At 43.3% G+C, this 15,404-nt stretch overlaps 1 protein-coding gene across 1 annotated transcript; it reads right to left on the minus strand.

The window, feature by feature from the left end:
* Window positions 1-1,871: 1,871 nt before the first annotated feature.
* HEATR9 (HEAT repeat containing 9) lies at window positions 1,872-13,917 on the minus strand. Its single transcript, XM_051992450.1, has 15 exons — window positions 13,678-13,917; window positions 13,284-13,333; window positions 11,653-11,795; window positions 11,080-11,173; window positions 10,862-10,918; window positions 10,539-10,595; window positions 10,146-10,203; window positions 8,412-8,542; window positions 7,391-7,579; window positions 6,421-6,513; window positions 6,031-6,150; window positions 5,854-5,927; window positions 4,243-4,294; window positions 3,612-3,698; window positions 1,872-2,396 (listed from the first exon to the last, which is right to left on the minus strand). Exons 1-15 carry the CDS (start codon window positions 13,787-13,789, stop codon window positions 2,004-2,006), a joined length of 1,710 nt encoding a protein of 569 aa, XP_051848410.1. The 5' UTR covers window positions 13,790-13,917; the 3' UTR covers window positions 1,872-2,003.
* Window positions 13,918-15,404: the final 1,487 nt, after the last annotated feature.

Consider the following 15,404-nt stretch of genomic DNA (forward strand, 5'->3'; position numbering starts at 1 on the left):
TTGGGAGATAACCCTAGCTACTGGGAACCAATTAGAAGTTTCTGTATCAGGAGAATGCCAGTTGGGATGCCAATAATTTCTATGAAGGGTATACATACATACATACATACCCACACACATATCTATATCTATCTATCCATCTATTGATAGTAGCTTTTTTTGTGGAAACAAAGGAGATACTAATTGACTGCGTATTGATCACTAAACATGAATGTAATGAAATGTGCTCTAAGCACTATTATTAAAGAAAAAATTAAATTATAAAATAAACTATAAAACATGAATACATCATGAACTGATGCAAAGTGAAATCTGTTAACAGTCAGGAATATAGGAAAAACTAGGAAAAGTAAAGAAGAAGATACATTGAGTCAACATACAGAAAAGAAAACATGGATCTCTAAAGGGGCAGTATATTTCTGTGATTTAGTCAGGAGTGTGGAATAAATGGAAAAGAGGGCATTAAAGTTTTTCTGGGAGGGGGGAAGGAGTATCAAGGTCATGATGTGTTTCCCCCCCCTCTTCCAAGTTTATTGTGGACATACTTAGGTTGTTCCATACAACACAGTGGCTCTTTTGGTAAGGAAGGTCCAGTGTATTTAGGATAGGGGCAAGACTCACCTGAATATTTGACCATTTTGATACCTCGTATGGCAACTGCAGAGAGGCACCAATGAACGTTTTTCCATAAGGGAATGGAAATTTCTTGCTAGATGTTGGGGCATGCCAGGATTTCTCTCAGGGGGCTGAGGTTCAGGCAACTATCGCAGATTTCTTGGTCATCTCAGTAGAAAAGTCAGAGGCTGATCCATAAGGCTTTTGACTAGCAATATAAATACCACCAGCACAAAATACTGTACTTCCACATTTTATCTTGTAAAATATCTTCTCCATATTGTACCAATAACCAGGTTACCAATAACCTTCCTTTTTCTGTCAGGTGGACAGAGAAGAATTTCATCTTGTTTCAATCTTGAACTTGAACTACCAGATATTAGTCCTACTGACCTACTACTCAACTCTTTTAAATTTCACCTTTAGGTTAATGTTCTAATCTTCTGAGATTTTTTGGGATCTAAACTATCATTTAGTGTGCTGGCCATCTCTGCAGAAGAAGTTGCCAGCTCCTATCTCCACCATTTCCTAACCTGTAGCTGTGGGGATCAGGTTAGAAGCAGGACTGGCCATTTGTGGCAAGAGAGGGAAGAAAGAAGGCAACTATTCCAGAAAATGTTGGGCTGACCCGAGTTATCTTGCGGTTTTAAGGGAGGTGATGGTAAAGATGGTGTTTAACACATTCTTTCTTGTATCCTTCAGCTTGCCCTGTTGTTTTCTCTAAGCCGACTTACCTGCCTGATCAGTGACATTTGTTTGGCAGCTGGTATTGGTGGTTGTGAGATAGAACTGACAGGGTTAGCCAACCTATAGACCAATGATGTGGCTTCTCATACCCAAGCCCTTTCCTGCTGAGACTTTTTGAGTTCTAACACTACTATCTCTCTCTTCCACTATGTTAAGAATCACAGAGGTTGTGAAGGAACTTGACTTTCAGGTATTCTTTCTGGCTGTCCCCCATGCCTGGAAATGCTTTCCCTTCTCCACACTGACCATTACCTACTTGGCTTCAATTTCCAAGTAAAATCCCACAGGATTTTACAGGAAACCTTTCCTAAGTCCTCTTCATTTTAGTACCTTCTCTTATTTCCTATTTATTCTATAAAGGCTTGTTTGTATATATTTGCTTGCATGTTGTCTTCTTCATTAGATTATAAGCTCTTTGAGGACAGACCTTTTTGTCTCTTTTTGGTACATTGTACTTTAGTAAATATATATCGAGTTACTCTGAAAATAAGAATGATGTTTGAGACAAATTAGCTTTCATTATTTATTAATTCATTTATGAGACAGACTTGGAAATCTGCTGTCACAGAGAAAATGGAGGTGATGGGGAGAAGAGTAAAGTTAATGTGGAAGGGGAGTTGTTAGGACATACTTGCCTTGACTCAATAGGAAGCAAGTTGCTTGAGGTGCTTCCTGATGACTGGGGAATCCCAGGGTCTCTTAAGATGTTCCTTTTTATCATGTACTTTGACACAGGGTGGGTAGTCGGAGGCTAAAGCGATGCCTTTGATAGGAAAATCAAAGTCTGAGCTTTCCTTTTTCACCACTACTTTTTTCTTTCTAAACACTTTTTGAGAGATCAAGGAGCTCAGGCTTTCAAGCACGGACTTCTTTTTGTGCTCCATTTCCTGTCTCATCTTTCGAAGCTTCAAAGACTTGTCTTTGCCCTTTTGTGGCACGAGCTGTTGCTCTTCCTCCTCCGGGAGCTTCCAGTCCTCAAGTTTTGCCCGGACCCAGGGATCTTTCTTGGACAGGTTAATGAGTAATTTTTCCAGCTGCAAAACAAGATTATGAGATTCAGAGGCTGGCTCTTCCAGGCACAGATTCTTTCTGGTCTGGAGTAGAGAGGGGAGGGAACAGTATGGCTCTTTCTCAGGAGGCCAGGCCAAGGAGATTTTGCATCTAACTTTTTCCCAACCCTCAAAGAGCCAGGTTGAAGGAGGGTTGACAATGGATGACCATGAAGTGGTAAAAACCTTATACCAGAACTTTACTTCAGCCATGACAATGATGAACTGAGAATGAATCTCAGTTTCCCTCTCTGTGAATGAGGTTGAACTAGATGACTGCTAACGTTTTATAATTTTAATAATAAAAACAGCAACATATATTTTGTTTTAAGATCTTATAAAGCACTTTACATATATTAACTCATTTGAGTCTCACAACCATGCTGAGAGGAAAGTGCTGTTATTATTCCATTTTACAGATGAAGAAACTAAGCCTGAGAGGAGTTAAATGACTCCTCTTTATTCAAACTCAAATCTTTTTGACTTCAAGTCAAGTACTCTCCATCGTACCACCTTAATCCAATAAACTTATTAATCACCTACTTTGTGCCAAGTATTTTGCCCACTGCCAGTGAAATACTGACAAAAAGTAACAATCCCCATTCTCGAAGGGCTTGTGCTCTTCTATTTCTATCTGATTGGTCACCCCTTCTATCAAGGGCATTATAATACTTGACCATGAGAGATAGGAGTGGGACAAGAGTCTGTCTGTAGATCTTTGTCCTATATATGTGAAACATGAAAGTAACAGCAGAAAATGATACTACCTAAGTACCATGGACAGGCACACATTATAAGGACTTTAGAGGTTCGGAAGACAGAGAGATCATTTCTGTCTCTGTCGGGATGATAAGAGGAGGCTCCATATAAGAGGCAACATTTGAGCTAAGCTTTGAGGCTTTTGAATAGGGTGAGAGTAGAGGGAAGGGATTCTGTGGAGCGTGAACCATGTCTGAAGGCCTACCGTCTAACTGGGAAGTTGGAAAGGAGATAGAGCTGATTTACATGAGAAGACTGTATAAAGAAGAAGCTAAGATGGGGCAGTAGGTTGGGGGCAGGGTCTTTAATGCCAGACTGAGGAATGTGGATTTTACCCAGCAGGTGATGGGGAGGGGAACGTGGAGACTGGCAGCAGTAAGGACGACACGTGTAGGGCAGGGGGATCTGGAACAGAAGCAGAGGGTGGGGGCGAGGACTCACCGCTTTTCTCACCATATGATTCCTTTCCAGATCCAACATGTCCAGAAGGAAATGGAATATGTATGAGTTGCGGATGCCCAGAACACCCTGTGGAAAGCAAAAGTAAAAGATCCTGGATATCCAGCCCTGGGAAGGGGTACCAAATGTCCTTTGATGTCTCCCCTCCTGCCCCGCCCCTTTCCTGGGGTTTATGGGGGGGGATGCAGAGGAAACCCACTGAACTGCAGCCCTCACCAGCACCTGCTCTTCTGGGGCTGTGAAGCTGGTGTCCAGGCTGAGGGAGTCAAGGCCTCTTGGCCTATGACCCTTTTACTATCCCTTACCCTATTCAGACTTAGACCACAGCCTGGTTCCTGAGCCAAGATTTCTAAGCCTGAGCCCTCAAGAATGGGCAGTCCATCACTGTCGGTCCTCAGCAGTGTTGGGTATCCTCCTGTTCTTCCCTTTCTTTCCCCTCCAGATTATCTCAGCCCACCACTCCTCCTCCTCCTCCTCTCCACCCTCCCTCCCATCACTGTACTGCTGAGGATTTATAGGTGGAGTGCCCAATCCATAGGTAGTGCCTAATAAATGCTGCTGACTGATCGGGCAATAGGGGTAAGAGGCAGGAAATCAATTTAGTTGGCCTTACAATGGATACGACAGCCTGGTGACGTACCAAAGCACTGGCGTCATTAAGCTCCCTGTGTAGGAGGGAACAGAGGAAGGGGTCACTGGGAGAGGAAAGGAAAAGGAGAAGAAGGATTGGTCCTTCATTAACTAGTGATCCCCTTGCCCAAGTGTGGAGTAGTGGAGCAGCTTCAATTGGTTGTCTAAATTACTGAGCACGTAGGAGTCACTTAATAGATGATTATTGGTTGGCTGACTTTATCCCCTGTACCTCCCAGGTCAGAGAGAAACGTTTGGAAAAGTGACTGTGGGTGATAACTCCAAGCTCTTCTCCTACTGAAGGAGCTGAGGGAACAATCTGAGCTATACAGTTTAGTAGTAAAACAGGCGTAAGAAACAGGTCTGGGGAGGGGCCCACTAGACCATTTATTAGGCCTATTTTGCTGTAGATAAGTATTATTCACCACACAAGAAAGGTCAAAACACTACTTGGGATTTGAGAACTCTTCCATTTGATCTACAGTGATCACCCTGGAGTTCTCACCCCAGCCTTCCACTTCTCCTAACATTCCACCTCCTTATCCTGACTTCTGTCACCCCATTCTTACCTTCACTCACATTATCTCAAATGAGATATTTATAAAAAAGCATATAGCACTGTTTCTGACACATAGTAGGCACTAAATCAATGCTCATTCCTTTCCCTCCTCCTCCATCCTATTCTCATCCCTCCCATCCTATTCTTCTACTTCTCCCTCCACCCATCATCCCATTCCCCATTTATTCTAATCCTGCTCCATTCTCTCCATCCCACTGCCACTCCATTTTTCATATCTGCTCATATTTCCAACTTCATTCCATCCCTGCCTTATCTTATTGTCCTACTACCCGTCTGATCTCATCCCTACTTTTCTACCTCATCCCATTTCTCCCTCCCCATCTGATCTCCTATCTTTCATCTTATTTCTTCTCTCTCCTTATCAACTTCCCTCCCCCATTCTTCATTTTATCCCACACTATCTTTCCATCTCATGATCTCACTGTTTTCATAAATCCTCTGCTCTATTTCACGCTATACTGTCTGTTATACAAGAATATAATGAAATCTGAAAGGGGTCTTTGAGGCCGTGGAGTCCAACCTCCTCATTTAAGGTGGGAAACTTATCTAAAGAAGTTACAAATGACTGGGCAGGATCATGCAGTTAATAAATGTTTGGAAGTCTGTTGGACATCTCCAGGACCTGCCCTTCCCCCTCTGCTTTCTCTAGGGAGACACTCATGAGACCACATCCTCCCTTCTCCCTTCGGGATACTCCTCTTCCAGTGTCCTTTACGTCATTGCTCATCCTCCAATCTCCCATCTTATTCCATCTCCTCCTCAACCTCTCCCAACACTCCGTCTGCCCTTGTATCCCAGGATCCCCAGATCAGGGAAAGGATCTCTCTCTGAAACCAATCTGCCCACTCTCTATTAGGGCAATGAAAGCAAGAGATTAGTTTCTGGTGGACTAACAGTGCCCTCCACTTCCCAGTATCTGGCGGGGTCCCCTTCCCCATAGGGTGGACAGTATTGGCAGGCCCAATGAGGGCCTTTCTCCCCTCTTCCCCCGCTCTTTCTTCCCAAGTTTCTCACGACTCCATGACGTTCAGCATCATAGACTTCATTTTTAGTGCCTCCACTACTTCTGCCACAGCTTCTCTCACTTCCTGGGGGTCAAGAGAATCAGGGGTAAGATGAGAGATGGTGACACGAGAAGAAGAATTGACAAGGAGAAGAGAGAAGGGGAGGGAAGAAAAGAGGGGGACTCACTTGGAAGGGATCATCATGAATCTTCAGCTTAAGTAGCTCAAAGACTTCATTTTCCATCCCCAACTTCTGAATCTCCTCTAGTCCAAAAATCCTAATTAATTTGATGGCTTCTAAACGGTGCTGAGGATTGGAGAGAAATAGAGAGAGGATGGCCATACCCAGGATTTGGGATGTTTGTTAGAGGGGAGGGGGGAAGAATTTCCTGAATAAGATTTGGGGAAAAGGGAAGAGTGGTCTCCTGGCAGATTCTCTCTCCTTCCTCCCACCCCGCCACCTTTCCCAGAGTTTTTATAGCCTATGAGTTTCTGCTTCATGCCTGACTCAGGGAGATATGAAGAGAAAGATTTCCTCCCCAAAGGGAGCACAGTGGCTCTCGGGGACAATTCCCACCTTTTTCACAAGAGAGTTCCTTAGTTGATCCATGGCACCCTGGAGGATGGGCAAGGTATATATCTTCATTAGCTTCACTAACACCGTCATTGCCTAGGGTGGTTAAAGGATTAAGTGAGAGTGGGAAGCAGCAGGAGTCAAAGTGGTATGGACCCAAGAGGCAGGGGTAAGAGGATGAGAAGAGCCTGCGGGACCTAGGGCAAGACAGGTCTGAATCAAATCTCAGGAGTGGCAGGACGGAGCCAACAAGGCTTAGGAAGACAAAAGACAGATCCAGAGACTTAGAAAGGGAAGGCAAGATCACTGCATGATTCAGAAGTGGAAGGGACCTCACCCCCCTCCTCTACTAGCTCCAACTCATTTACAGTTTGTGGATGAGAAAACCATCCTAGAGAGACTTAATGAGGACTTGCACAAGGTTCCACAGGTTAGTTAAGTATCAAAGCCAGCTTGTCTGACTCCATATTCAATGTGCTCTTCCTCATATGGAGGATGACTTCTCTGGAGCTGAAGTGAAAGTGGGTGATGAATCAAGACGGGGTGGGATGGTTGGTAAAGGAGGAAGAGGGGTAGTGAGTGTTCCTCAATCTCAGGGGCTTCAGGGTGAACACACACATTAGACACAGGTTCCCTGAAGTCCCAACCAACTCAAGAATGGGAAAACCCAGGGCTCACTTAGTTCCTTGCCCTGATGTCTTGGGTCCCTGTCCCATTCCCTTCTCCTTCATTGTCTCCCCTATTATGTCTGCCCTTTTTGAGGGCAGAATCTGTCTTTTGTCTCTCTGTATCTCTAGTACTTAGCACAGTGCCCAGCATACACTAGCCACTTAATGTTTATTGACTGATTTCCCGTTGGAGAACACAGCCAGAGGGGACTGGGCCTAGGGTTGACCTTCTTGGACAAAGGAAGAGCCACCGTGGCAGGGATGGAAGGTTTCCCAGCCCGGCCTCCCTGCCTGCAGTCCCAAACCTTCATCTTCCTCTTCATATCTCCTTGGGTCAGGCACTGGAGTAGGAACTCACAGGCTATGGGATTTTCATGGTCAAGGAAACTCAGGCACATAGCTGCTTCCAGGGCCACGTCATCCAGGGCGCTCTTCCCCTTTATCAGCGACTTCAGGGTCTTTATCAGTGTGTCCTTGGCTCCTATAGGCTCCCGCTGGGGAGGAATGTATGCATGTCTATGAGGAAGTCCCATTGCTTTTCCTGCTCTGCTCCCTTCCCCTTGCTGCACTTTGACCCAGTGCTCCCTTGTATGTATCACTTCTCCACCTGGATGTGAACACCTGGGTAGAGCATCCATATAGCATCTCACTCAAATACTGAATTATCTGTGATCGGACTAGAAACTACCTGAGAACAGGGTCTGTCTCTCTCCACCTACCTGGGAATTGCAGTCCAATAAATATTAAGTGCTCCTTGTATTTATCCTTGGGGTTGTGGAGGGAGGCAGGGAGATAGAACCCTTAGAATACCACTTCCCTGCCCTTGGTAGTAGGTTTTTAAGAGCACTGGGCTCTTAAATTCAGATTTCAGATAATTATTAACTATGTGGTTCTGAGCAAGTCACTGGATATCTGCCTCAGTTTATTCAACTGTATTGTGAAGAGGATAATAGCACCCACTTCCCAGGGTGGTTGTGAGGATCAACTGAGGTATTTGTACAATTAGTACCGTGCCTGGAACCTTAATTGATGCTTCTTTCCCTTTTCCATCTTTCTTCTAGGAAAGGTGATTACTTTTTCTTTTGTCTTTCCTCACAGTAACTCTCAAGAAATGCTTGGTAATTTATGGATAAATCGAGGAGCCTGACTGTCTGGATTTGATACCTTCCTTATTTCTTAGGTTATAGTCTTCCTGTCATTTACCTCATTTTCCCTTCCCCACAGTTTGTCTTTATTATCTCATTTCTCCTTGTCACTTTATTCTCCTTCCCTCCTTCCCTCACTTTGTGCCCAGTGAATTTTATCTCCCTCCCCTTCCACAATTACTTTGTTTTTGTTGACCATGATCCAGGCATTGAGGGCCATATGAAGCCCCATCAGGGTGTCCATCCTCCGATTAAGGGAGCATCCCTTTAGATGTTTGATGAGAGACAGGATCACAAATTTATCTAGGCAGCCTAGACAGGAGAGGCTTTAGTTAAGAAACAGAGCCCAGGAGAGTGTCATCTTTCAAATTACAGTGAAGGTGATCCCTTTGGTCCTTTCCCTCTACTCTGTTTACTCCTTGTTAAGGCACTCATTGGAACCACACTCTCTCAACTGCTTCCCCTTACCTACCTCCCCCAGACAGAATCTTTAGGACTTAAGTTACAGAATCACATAATCAATTGGAAGGATCTCAGAGACCATCTAGTCTAACCCATACCCAATAAAGAATCCCCACAAGCTGTGTTTCTCTACAACATACCTGATAAGTGGTCATCCAGATCTTTCTTGAAGGAAAGTATTCTTGAAGAGCTCTAGTGAGGGGAAAGCCCAAGATCCTCCAACACCCCTTCATCTGCACCCCCAGCCTGACAGCCTGCTTCATTTTTGGATAGTTTTCTTAGGAAGCTTTTCATGACACTGTTTAAATTTGCTTCTTTCTAGCTTCCACTCCATTATTCCTAGCTTGATCCCCCAGGACTGTTTAATCTCTCATTTAAACTTTCAACTATAACATTTGAAGTCAGCATCATATCCTTTTTGAGTTTTTTCTTCTCCCAGATAAACCTTCTCAGTTCTTTTAATCCTCATACAGGATAGATTTGATGGGCTTCATCATTCTTGTTACTTGTCCATCCTTGGGTGTTTTCTTCTGTATCAATGTCCTAACTATAGTGCTTAGTATTGAATATAATACTCTAGATGTGGTCTGCCCAGGGAGAAATATAATAGGGCAATATCCCCTTTATTCATGGAATCTAAAGTACTGGGTATTTTGGCATTGCTAATGATGGAAAATTCCATGTGCACCAAAATCTATCAATTGGAGCTTTGTCTATGTCCCTTACTCTCACCCTACTGGCTTCCCCCTGTGCCATCTCTTCCCCAATCTATTTATTATTACTCTCTTCATTTGCCCTCCTTTTATCTTGGCTAGGAAAGACTTCTCCCTCTGCTACCCCAAGATTCTCCTCCTCATTCTTCAGTTTACCTGCCTTCTCCATTTTCCATTGTTTTCTTTTTTTCTCTTCACCTTTCTTTTGCTCTCCCATTTTTCTCTTTATTATTTACCCTTCCAAGAGATATGATCAGACCATTGGACAGCTCCAGATTTCAGCTTGAGATAGTGCTCTTAACCATTCTTTTCTATGTATTTGCATACCTTCCCTTTCTATATTTTTGTAATCTCATGATGTTTAGAGCTGGAAGGAGTCTTAAGAGATACTTTAGTTCAATTCCCTTATTTTCTAAATAAAAAACAACTGAGGCAAAGAGGGGTTAAGTGACTTGATCTAAGTCCCAGAGCTAGTACAGCTAGTAATGGTCCAAGGTAAGACCTAAACCTGGATCTTTTGAATGGCGTGTTTGACTTGGAACCCTGTTCAGTTAGTTAACTTCAATTTGCTCAGTTTCTTGCAAAATGGAAATAACAGTAGCCTCCCAGGATTGTTGATGGATAATATGTATGAAGCTTTATGTAAAGAATGCTCTTAAAGTGCTCTATGCAAATGGTAGCTATTATCACAATATTATAGCCTCTCTCCACCTTCCCCCAAGGAGGGAAGATCTACTCACCTAGAAGAACAAGGGTTCTGCAGCATTCATACTTCACTCTCTCAGAACCTATCTGGGCCTGTTAGGAATTAGGAATTTGGAAGTCAGCAACCTCTCTCACTCCTTTGTCCCCTGGAATTTCCATACCCGCTCAAGGGAATACAACAACAGGGAGGTGATGAAGACATTTGTCCCATCACCCTATACTAGGGTGTTTTTGGAGGTGTTCCTGAGTCCCCGTTTCATTCTACTTGAGCTAAGGAGAGTGAGCTCCCTTCTCCTTGCTTCTTCCCCCAGGTTGGCCCATGCCCATGGCCATTTCCAAACTTGCCACTATCTCAGAAGGGTCTCCGTGTCCCCTTTTTCTACATTGTTTTTCTTGTAGTCTGAGGCTAATTTTGCTCTTCAACTCACCATAACCCAGAGTGCTTGCATGATGAACTCCTTGCTGATTCTCAGTTTACCCAAGGCCTGGAGGATCCACAGAAAAGGATGGGCTTCAGTCCTCACCAAGATGGGAAATGGTGCACCATGATCCCTCATGGCTCATGTAAGGATGGTGGCTGGGAGTACAGGGGTGGAGGGAAAAGGCAAAGAAAGAAGGCTTTTGTGGTTTGGGGGTGTTAGGGAGAAGATTGATCCATGACTATTTTGGACATAACTGGGATTTAGAATTTGAATTTTCCCTACCCTCAATTCTACTGACCTCGGACTTGGGGGCCTTCATATTCTCTCACCTGAGCTGCATAGATCTGTTCCTCCTCTATGGAAGAACTCAGGCTGCGGGTGAGATCCTGGCCACCCAAGGAGACAGAAAGGAATCAGAGGATGAGGAGTGACATGAGGTGAGAGGCGCGCATTCACAGCTCTGCTCTCCACAGACCCAGAAGACGACCTGGGCAACCTGTGGAACCCCCTTGCAGCCCCTCCTCCTCCGCTCAGGCTTGCTACTCACCTTTAGCCTCTGCCATTTCATGAGATCTATGACGCACTCCTCAGGCATCGGGGGTGCTGGGAATTTTACTCTACGCTGTCTAATGTGACAGGACCTGGCTGGGCAAATGAGATAGGTAGTCTGCCTCCCTTTCTCCCCTCCCCACTGCCGTTCCTATGTCCCCCAAATCATGGCCTCTCCTCTCCCCCCTTCCTCAGTGGCCTTGTTCCATGAGAGATCAGGGAAACAGTCATGGTGGGAAAGACTCAAAAGTGAATTCTCTCCTCTGGTTGAACTTAGCCTAGGGTCTGACTCTCCTTTGACATTATTTATTATGCCAGTGATTATTTCTATTCATGGTGGGCTAGCTGCCTTAGTGACCTGTTTCCCAATTAGTTTCTTCAACCCACGGGATCTCCCTCTTATCTGTTTCTCCTTCTTCTGTATAGAAGGTGCTATAACTGTGGATTTAGTTATCTAGGTGCGGGGAAGGAACTGGATTAAGTGACGTAGCTGAGCCCTTTCTGCACCCACAGTTTTGCCCAAACACTTTGATTAGAGATACTGTGCCTGCTTTGTCAATTGTTATCTTACTCCCAGTCCTTCTGTGGAATCTTCAAGTCGTGTACCAAGCAGATATTTGAGCTTCTCATTAAATGGTTGGAGTTCCTGGGATCCCTGGGGGTTGATTTTCTCCATATGTAGGGAGATGGTGGGAATGTTGATAGAGTTTTCTGCTGGATATTTGTATCATAATTATAAGTTAGTAGCCAGCACTTACATAACACTTCCAGAGATGCAAAAGCACTTTATATCTATTCTCTCATTTTCAGTTCAACCCAATAAACATTTATAAAGTGTCTACTATATAGTACTGTGCTCACAATAAACCTTGGGAGGTTTGATTCTCACAATAAGCCTGGGAAGAAGGTGCTATTATTACCACCCATGATTTTACAGATGAAGAAATGAGGCTGAAAATTTGTCATTGAAATTCAAGTCTTCCTGATACCAAGTCAAAAACTCTATCCATTGTAACACTGAGCACCTTCCTCAACTGAGAACCTGGTAGTGCAATATCATTAACCCCGTTTTACAGATTAAGTGACTTGCCTACGGTCAAACAGCTAGTAAAAGACAAAAGCAGGATCCAATCTTGAGTGTGTATCTCTTTCCTATATTGAGTTTCTTGCTAGTTAGTCAAACTAGTGAGAAAATCATTTTGGGGTGTTGTCCATTTTCTCAGGCTGTATTCCCAGGGTTTATATACAGAAGCAGGCTCATTTGTAACCATTACATCCATTGCCGTTTCAGGATCTCAAAGCACTTTGTCAACTGACATGTGGAACATGTTTTCCTTTGCCTGTGCTTGTGCCTTTAATGTATTCCTCTAGTTTTCTGATCTCACAGCACCATGATAAGGCTTATGATTTCATAGAATCCCAGAATTTCAGAGTGGAAAGGGTCTTTAGAGGTGATCAAGATTAACTCCTCCATGGACAAGGCAACTGACCTTTGCCTGACCACCTCTGTGGTCCTTTCTACTTGGAACAGCTTCAATTGTTTAGAAGTTCACTTTTTTCCATCAACCTTAACTTCGTTGCTTTCCCCCAGTGCTCTTAGTTGCTTTATGGTTCCAATTACACGTCAAGTCAATAAGCATTTATTATACACCTTCAATGTGCCAAAGACTGTGCTGACAACACAAAGAATATCTTTTGCATTATTTTAAAAACTTGAAGCTAAGCTGCCTATCCCATGGTTATCTTTTCAAGTCTAAAACTCTTCTTCCAGTAGAATGCAAACTCCTTCAGAAAAAATTTTTTATTTTTGCCCTTAAATTTTTCAGACTATAGCAAAATACTTTGCAAATGATAGGCACTTAATAAATGCTTATTGAATTTTGTCAATGATCCTCACATGACAGAATGGTGGCAGGGCAATGGGGCTGGCAAGAGAGCGAACACACAGAGGGAGTGTGGGGACTAAATAGACAAACCTAACATCTAGTTGAATGACAGTTGGCTAAAGGAGGCCTTTTCCTCCCACAGCCAACTGTAAACCTCAAGTTAAGGCCATGGGCTCTCTGGCACACAGAGGGAATGCTCTGACTGTCTGCAACCGCTACTGAAAAGACATGCACAGGCTGGGAACATTTCTGCCTCTTGGGAGCCAGGACTCTGGTTCTGAGACAGATTCCACCCCACAGAGCTGTAAAATCCTACCTGGTGGCAGGAAAGGAGTCTGCGACTGTGACTGGTGAGCTCGGTTAGAGCTGTAGGGGCAAGAGCAGGAAAAAGGTACGTTGAGGATGAAACCCAAGGGAGAGAGAGCTGCTGTGTCAGTAGTGAAGGACGACTCCCCTGGGTATTGGGGATTAGAACAAACAGTGGGATGGGGCATTGTGTGTGAGGGAAGTAAAGGAGTGAGGTGGGGGGCAGGAAGAACCTCCTGGGGCCTGAGGATATGAGTCCCTTCTCTCAGCGGTGTCCAACTAGGGTTTCAATGTCTTCTTTCTCACCTCTCCCTTCCTCCCACCTCAGTTCAGTTGTCTGGGTGGGGCTGCTAGCCTTTTCTTCTTATTCCCCAATCCTTGCCCTTGACTGATCCATGGCTTACCTCTGTATTTTTCTTCGTCTTCCTTAGATATCCATGTTAATTCAGGGATACTGGAAGATTGCTTGCCTAGCTTCTTCATGTGGTTATAAGTAATATTTTTCTTTGAAATCATTAGTAGGAGGACATTAAGTGTCCTAAGACAGAAGTGGTAGAAGATGTGAGTGTCAGATGTTCTTAACAGAAATGTGGAAAACTATTTAAGGAGGAGATAACCAGGAGAATCCATGGCTTAACCGTTCCCTGGTAGGGGAGCATTAAGCTCACCAGATTCTGGATGGAGAATCTTCAGGATGCTGAGCAACAGGCCCCACCCTTGGTAAACAGAGATGCTAGGATTCTTTGCTCCAGTTTTAATTCTTGGTCTATGTCACTCTTCTACCCTTAGGAGTGGAAATATTCTTCCTCTCAAAATTAGGGTCCCTTTTAATTTTATGTGTGTATATATATTTATATATCCTGATATATATGGTATATATAATGTATAATATATATATGTATATATATATATCCTGGTATGGTGTAAGTTGAGGCAGGAGGAGGAGGAGAAAGAGAGAGAAAAACAGAGAAACAGAGAAAGAAAAAGAGAAAAACACACAGAGAGATAGAGAGACAGAGATAGAAAGAGACAGAGGGAGGGATAGAGAGTTAGGTCAGAGAGGGATGGAAAAAGACAAAGAAGAAATAACGATAAAGGCAAAAGAAGAGAGAAGAGAGAGAAAAAGAGAATCAGAATTAGAGACAGGCAGGAAAAACATTGCTAAATGATTCTCAACCACTAGGTCTTGGATATTTTCCAACTTCGGTAAATTTCCCTAGGACAAAAGAATCAGCCATTGAGAAGATCAAATCCTGCCCTGAAAGTCTCAATATTAGTAGAATCCTCAGGAAAACAAAGTTCAGGGGACCAGTAGGAGTGAGTAACAGACTACTTCAGTGACAGACTACTTCAGTGATAGATTATTGCAATCATTTAGTTTTTTACAAAGGGATATTTACTTTGAAGATAGAAAAGTAAAGAAGAATAAACACTTCCCCCCAACATATGGTAAGGGCACAATTCCTCCCATATTACCTCAGTCTCTGGGCAGATTGGGCTCAGATTTAATGCACTGGTCTTATGAAGTTCATATTCAAGTGAAGCACTATTGTTAGATGAGTACTTGTCTCTGTAATATCTGGGCGGGATACTGAAATTCAAACTACTCTCTTCTTAAACCTCTGGGCCTCAAAGTAGGATTAGAAGACTACAAATCTGAATGCGGAATCTATTCTTAGACCTCCCAGTGGCTCACTCTTGGAAATTTTCAAAATTTAAAAGGTCAGAATTTCTAATGTTCTTCCCTAAAATGAAAGAACTGATGGAGATTTAAGTAAAAATAATTGGTCTGTTAAAAAATCATGAACTGAAATATTTTCATTAAAGAAAATGACAATGAGAGAATGTATCAAAACTTTAGAATTTATCAAAAAGCAGTCTTTGGGAAAAGTCTATATGTCTAAGTACTTCCATCCACAAAAGAAAGAACAAATAAAAAAATTGGATATGTTATCTAAAAATTAAAAAAAAACACAACAAAAAATCAGATAGTGCAGTAGATAGAACATTGGGCTGGGAATCAGAAAGACTCATCTTCCTGTGTTCACTGACCCTAGACACTTACAAGCCATGTGGTCCTAAGCAAGTCACTTAACCATGTTTGCCTCTGTTTCTTTATCTGTCAAACGAG

This window comes from Antechinus flavipes, chromosome 4 (assembly GCF_016432865.1).
Source record: "Antechinus flavipes isolate AdamAnt ecotype Samford, QLD, Australia chromosome 4, AdamAnt_v2, whole genome shotgun sequence".
NCBI lineage: Eukaryota > Metazoa > Chordata > Mammalia > Dasyuromorphia > Dasyuridae > Antechinus > Antechinus flavipes.

What these genes read in the sequence shown, in the direction of transcription:
- HEATR9 (XM_051992450.1), bottom strand. Translation starts at nt 13,789, where the DNA reads ATGATTTCAAAGAAAAATATTACTTATAACCACATGAAGAAGCTAGGC. An exon ending in ATGCTGAACGTCATGGAGTC is followed by an intron (nt 4,295 to 5,853) that starts GTGAGAAACTTG and finishes CCTCCTACACAG; the next exon opens with GGAGCTTAATGACGCCAGTG. An exon ending in ACCAGGCTGTCGTATCCATT is followed by an intron (nt 3,699 to 4,242) that starts GTAAGGCCAACT and finishes TGCTTTCCACAG; the next exon opens with GGTGTTCTGGGCATCCGCAA.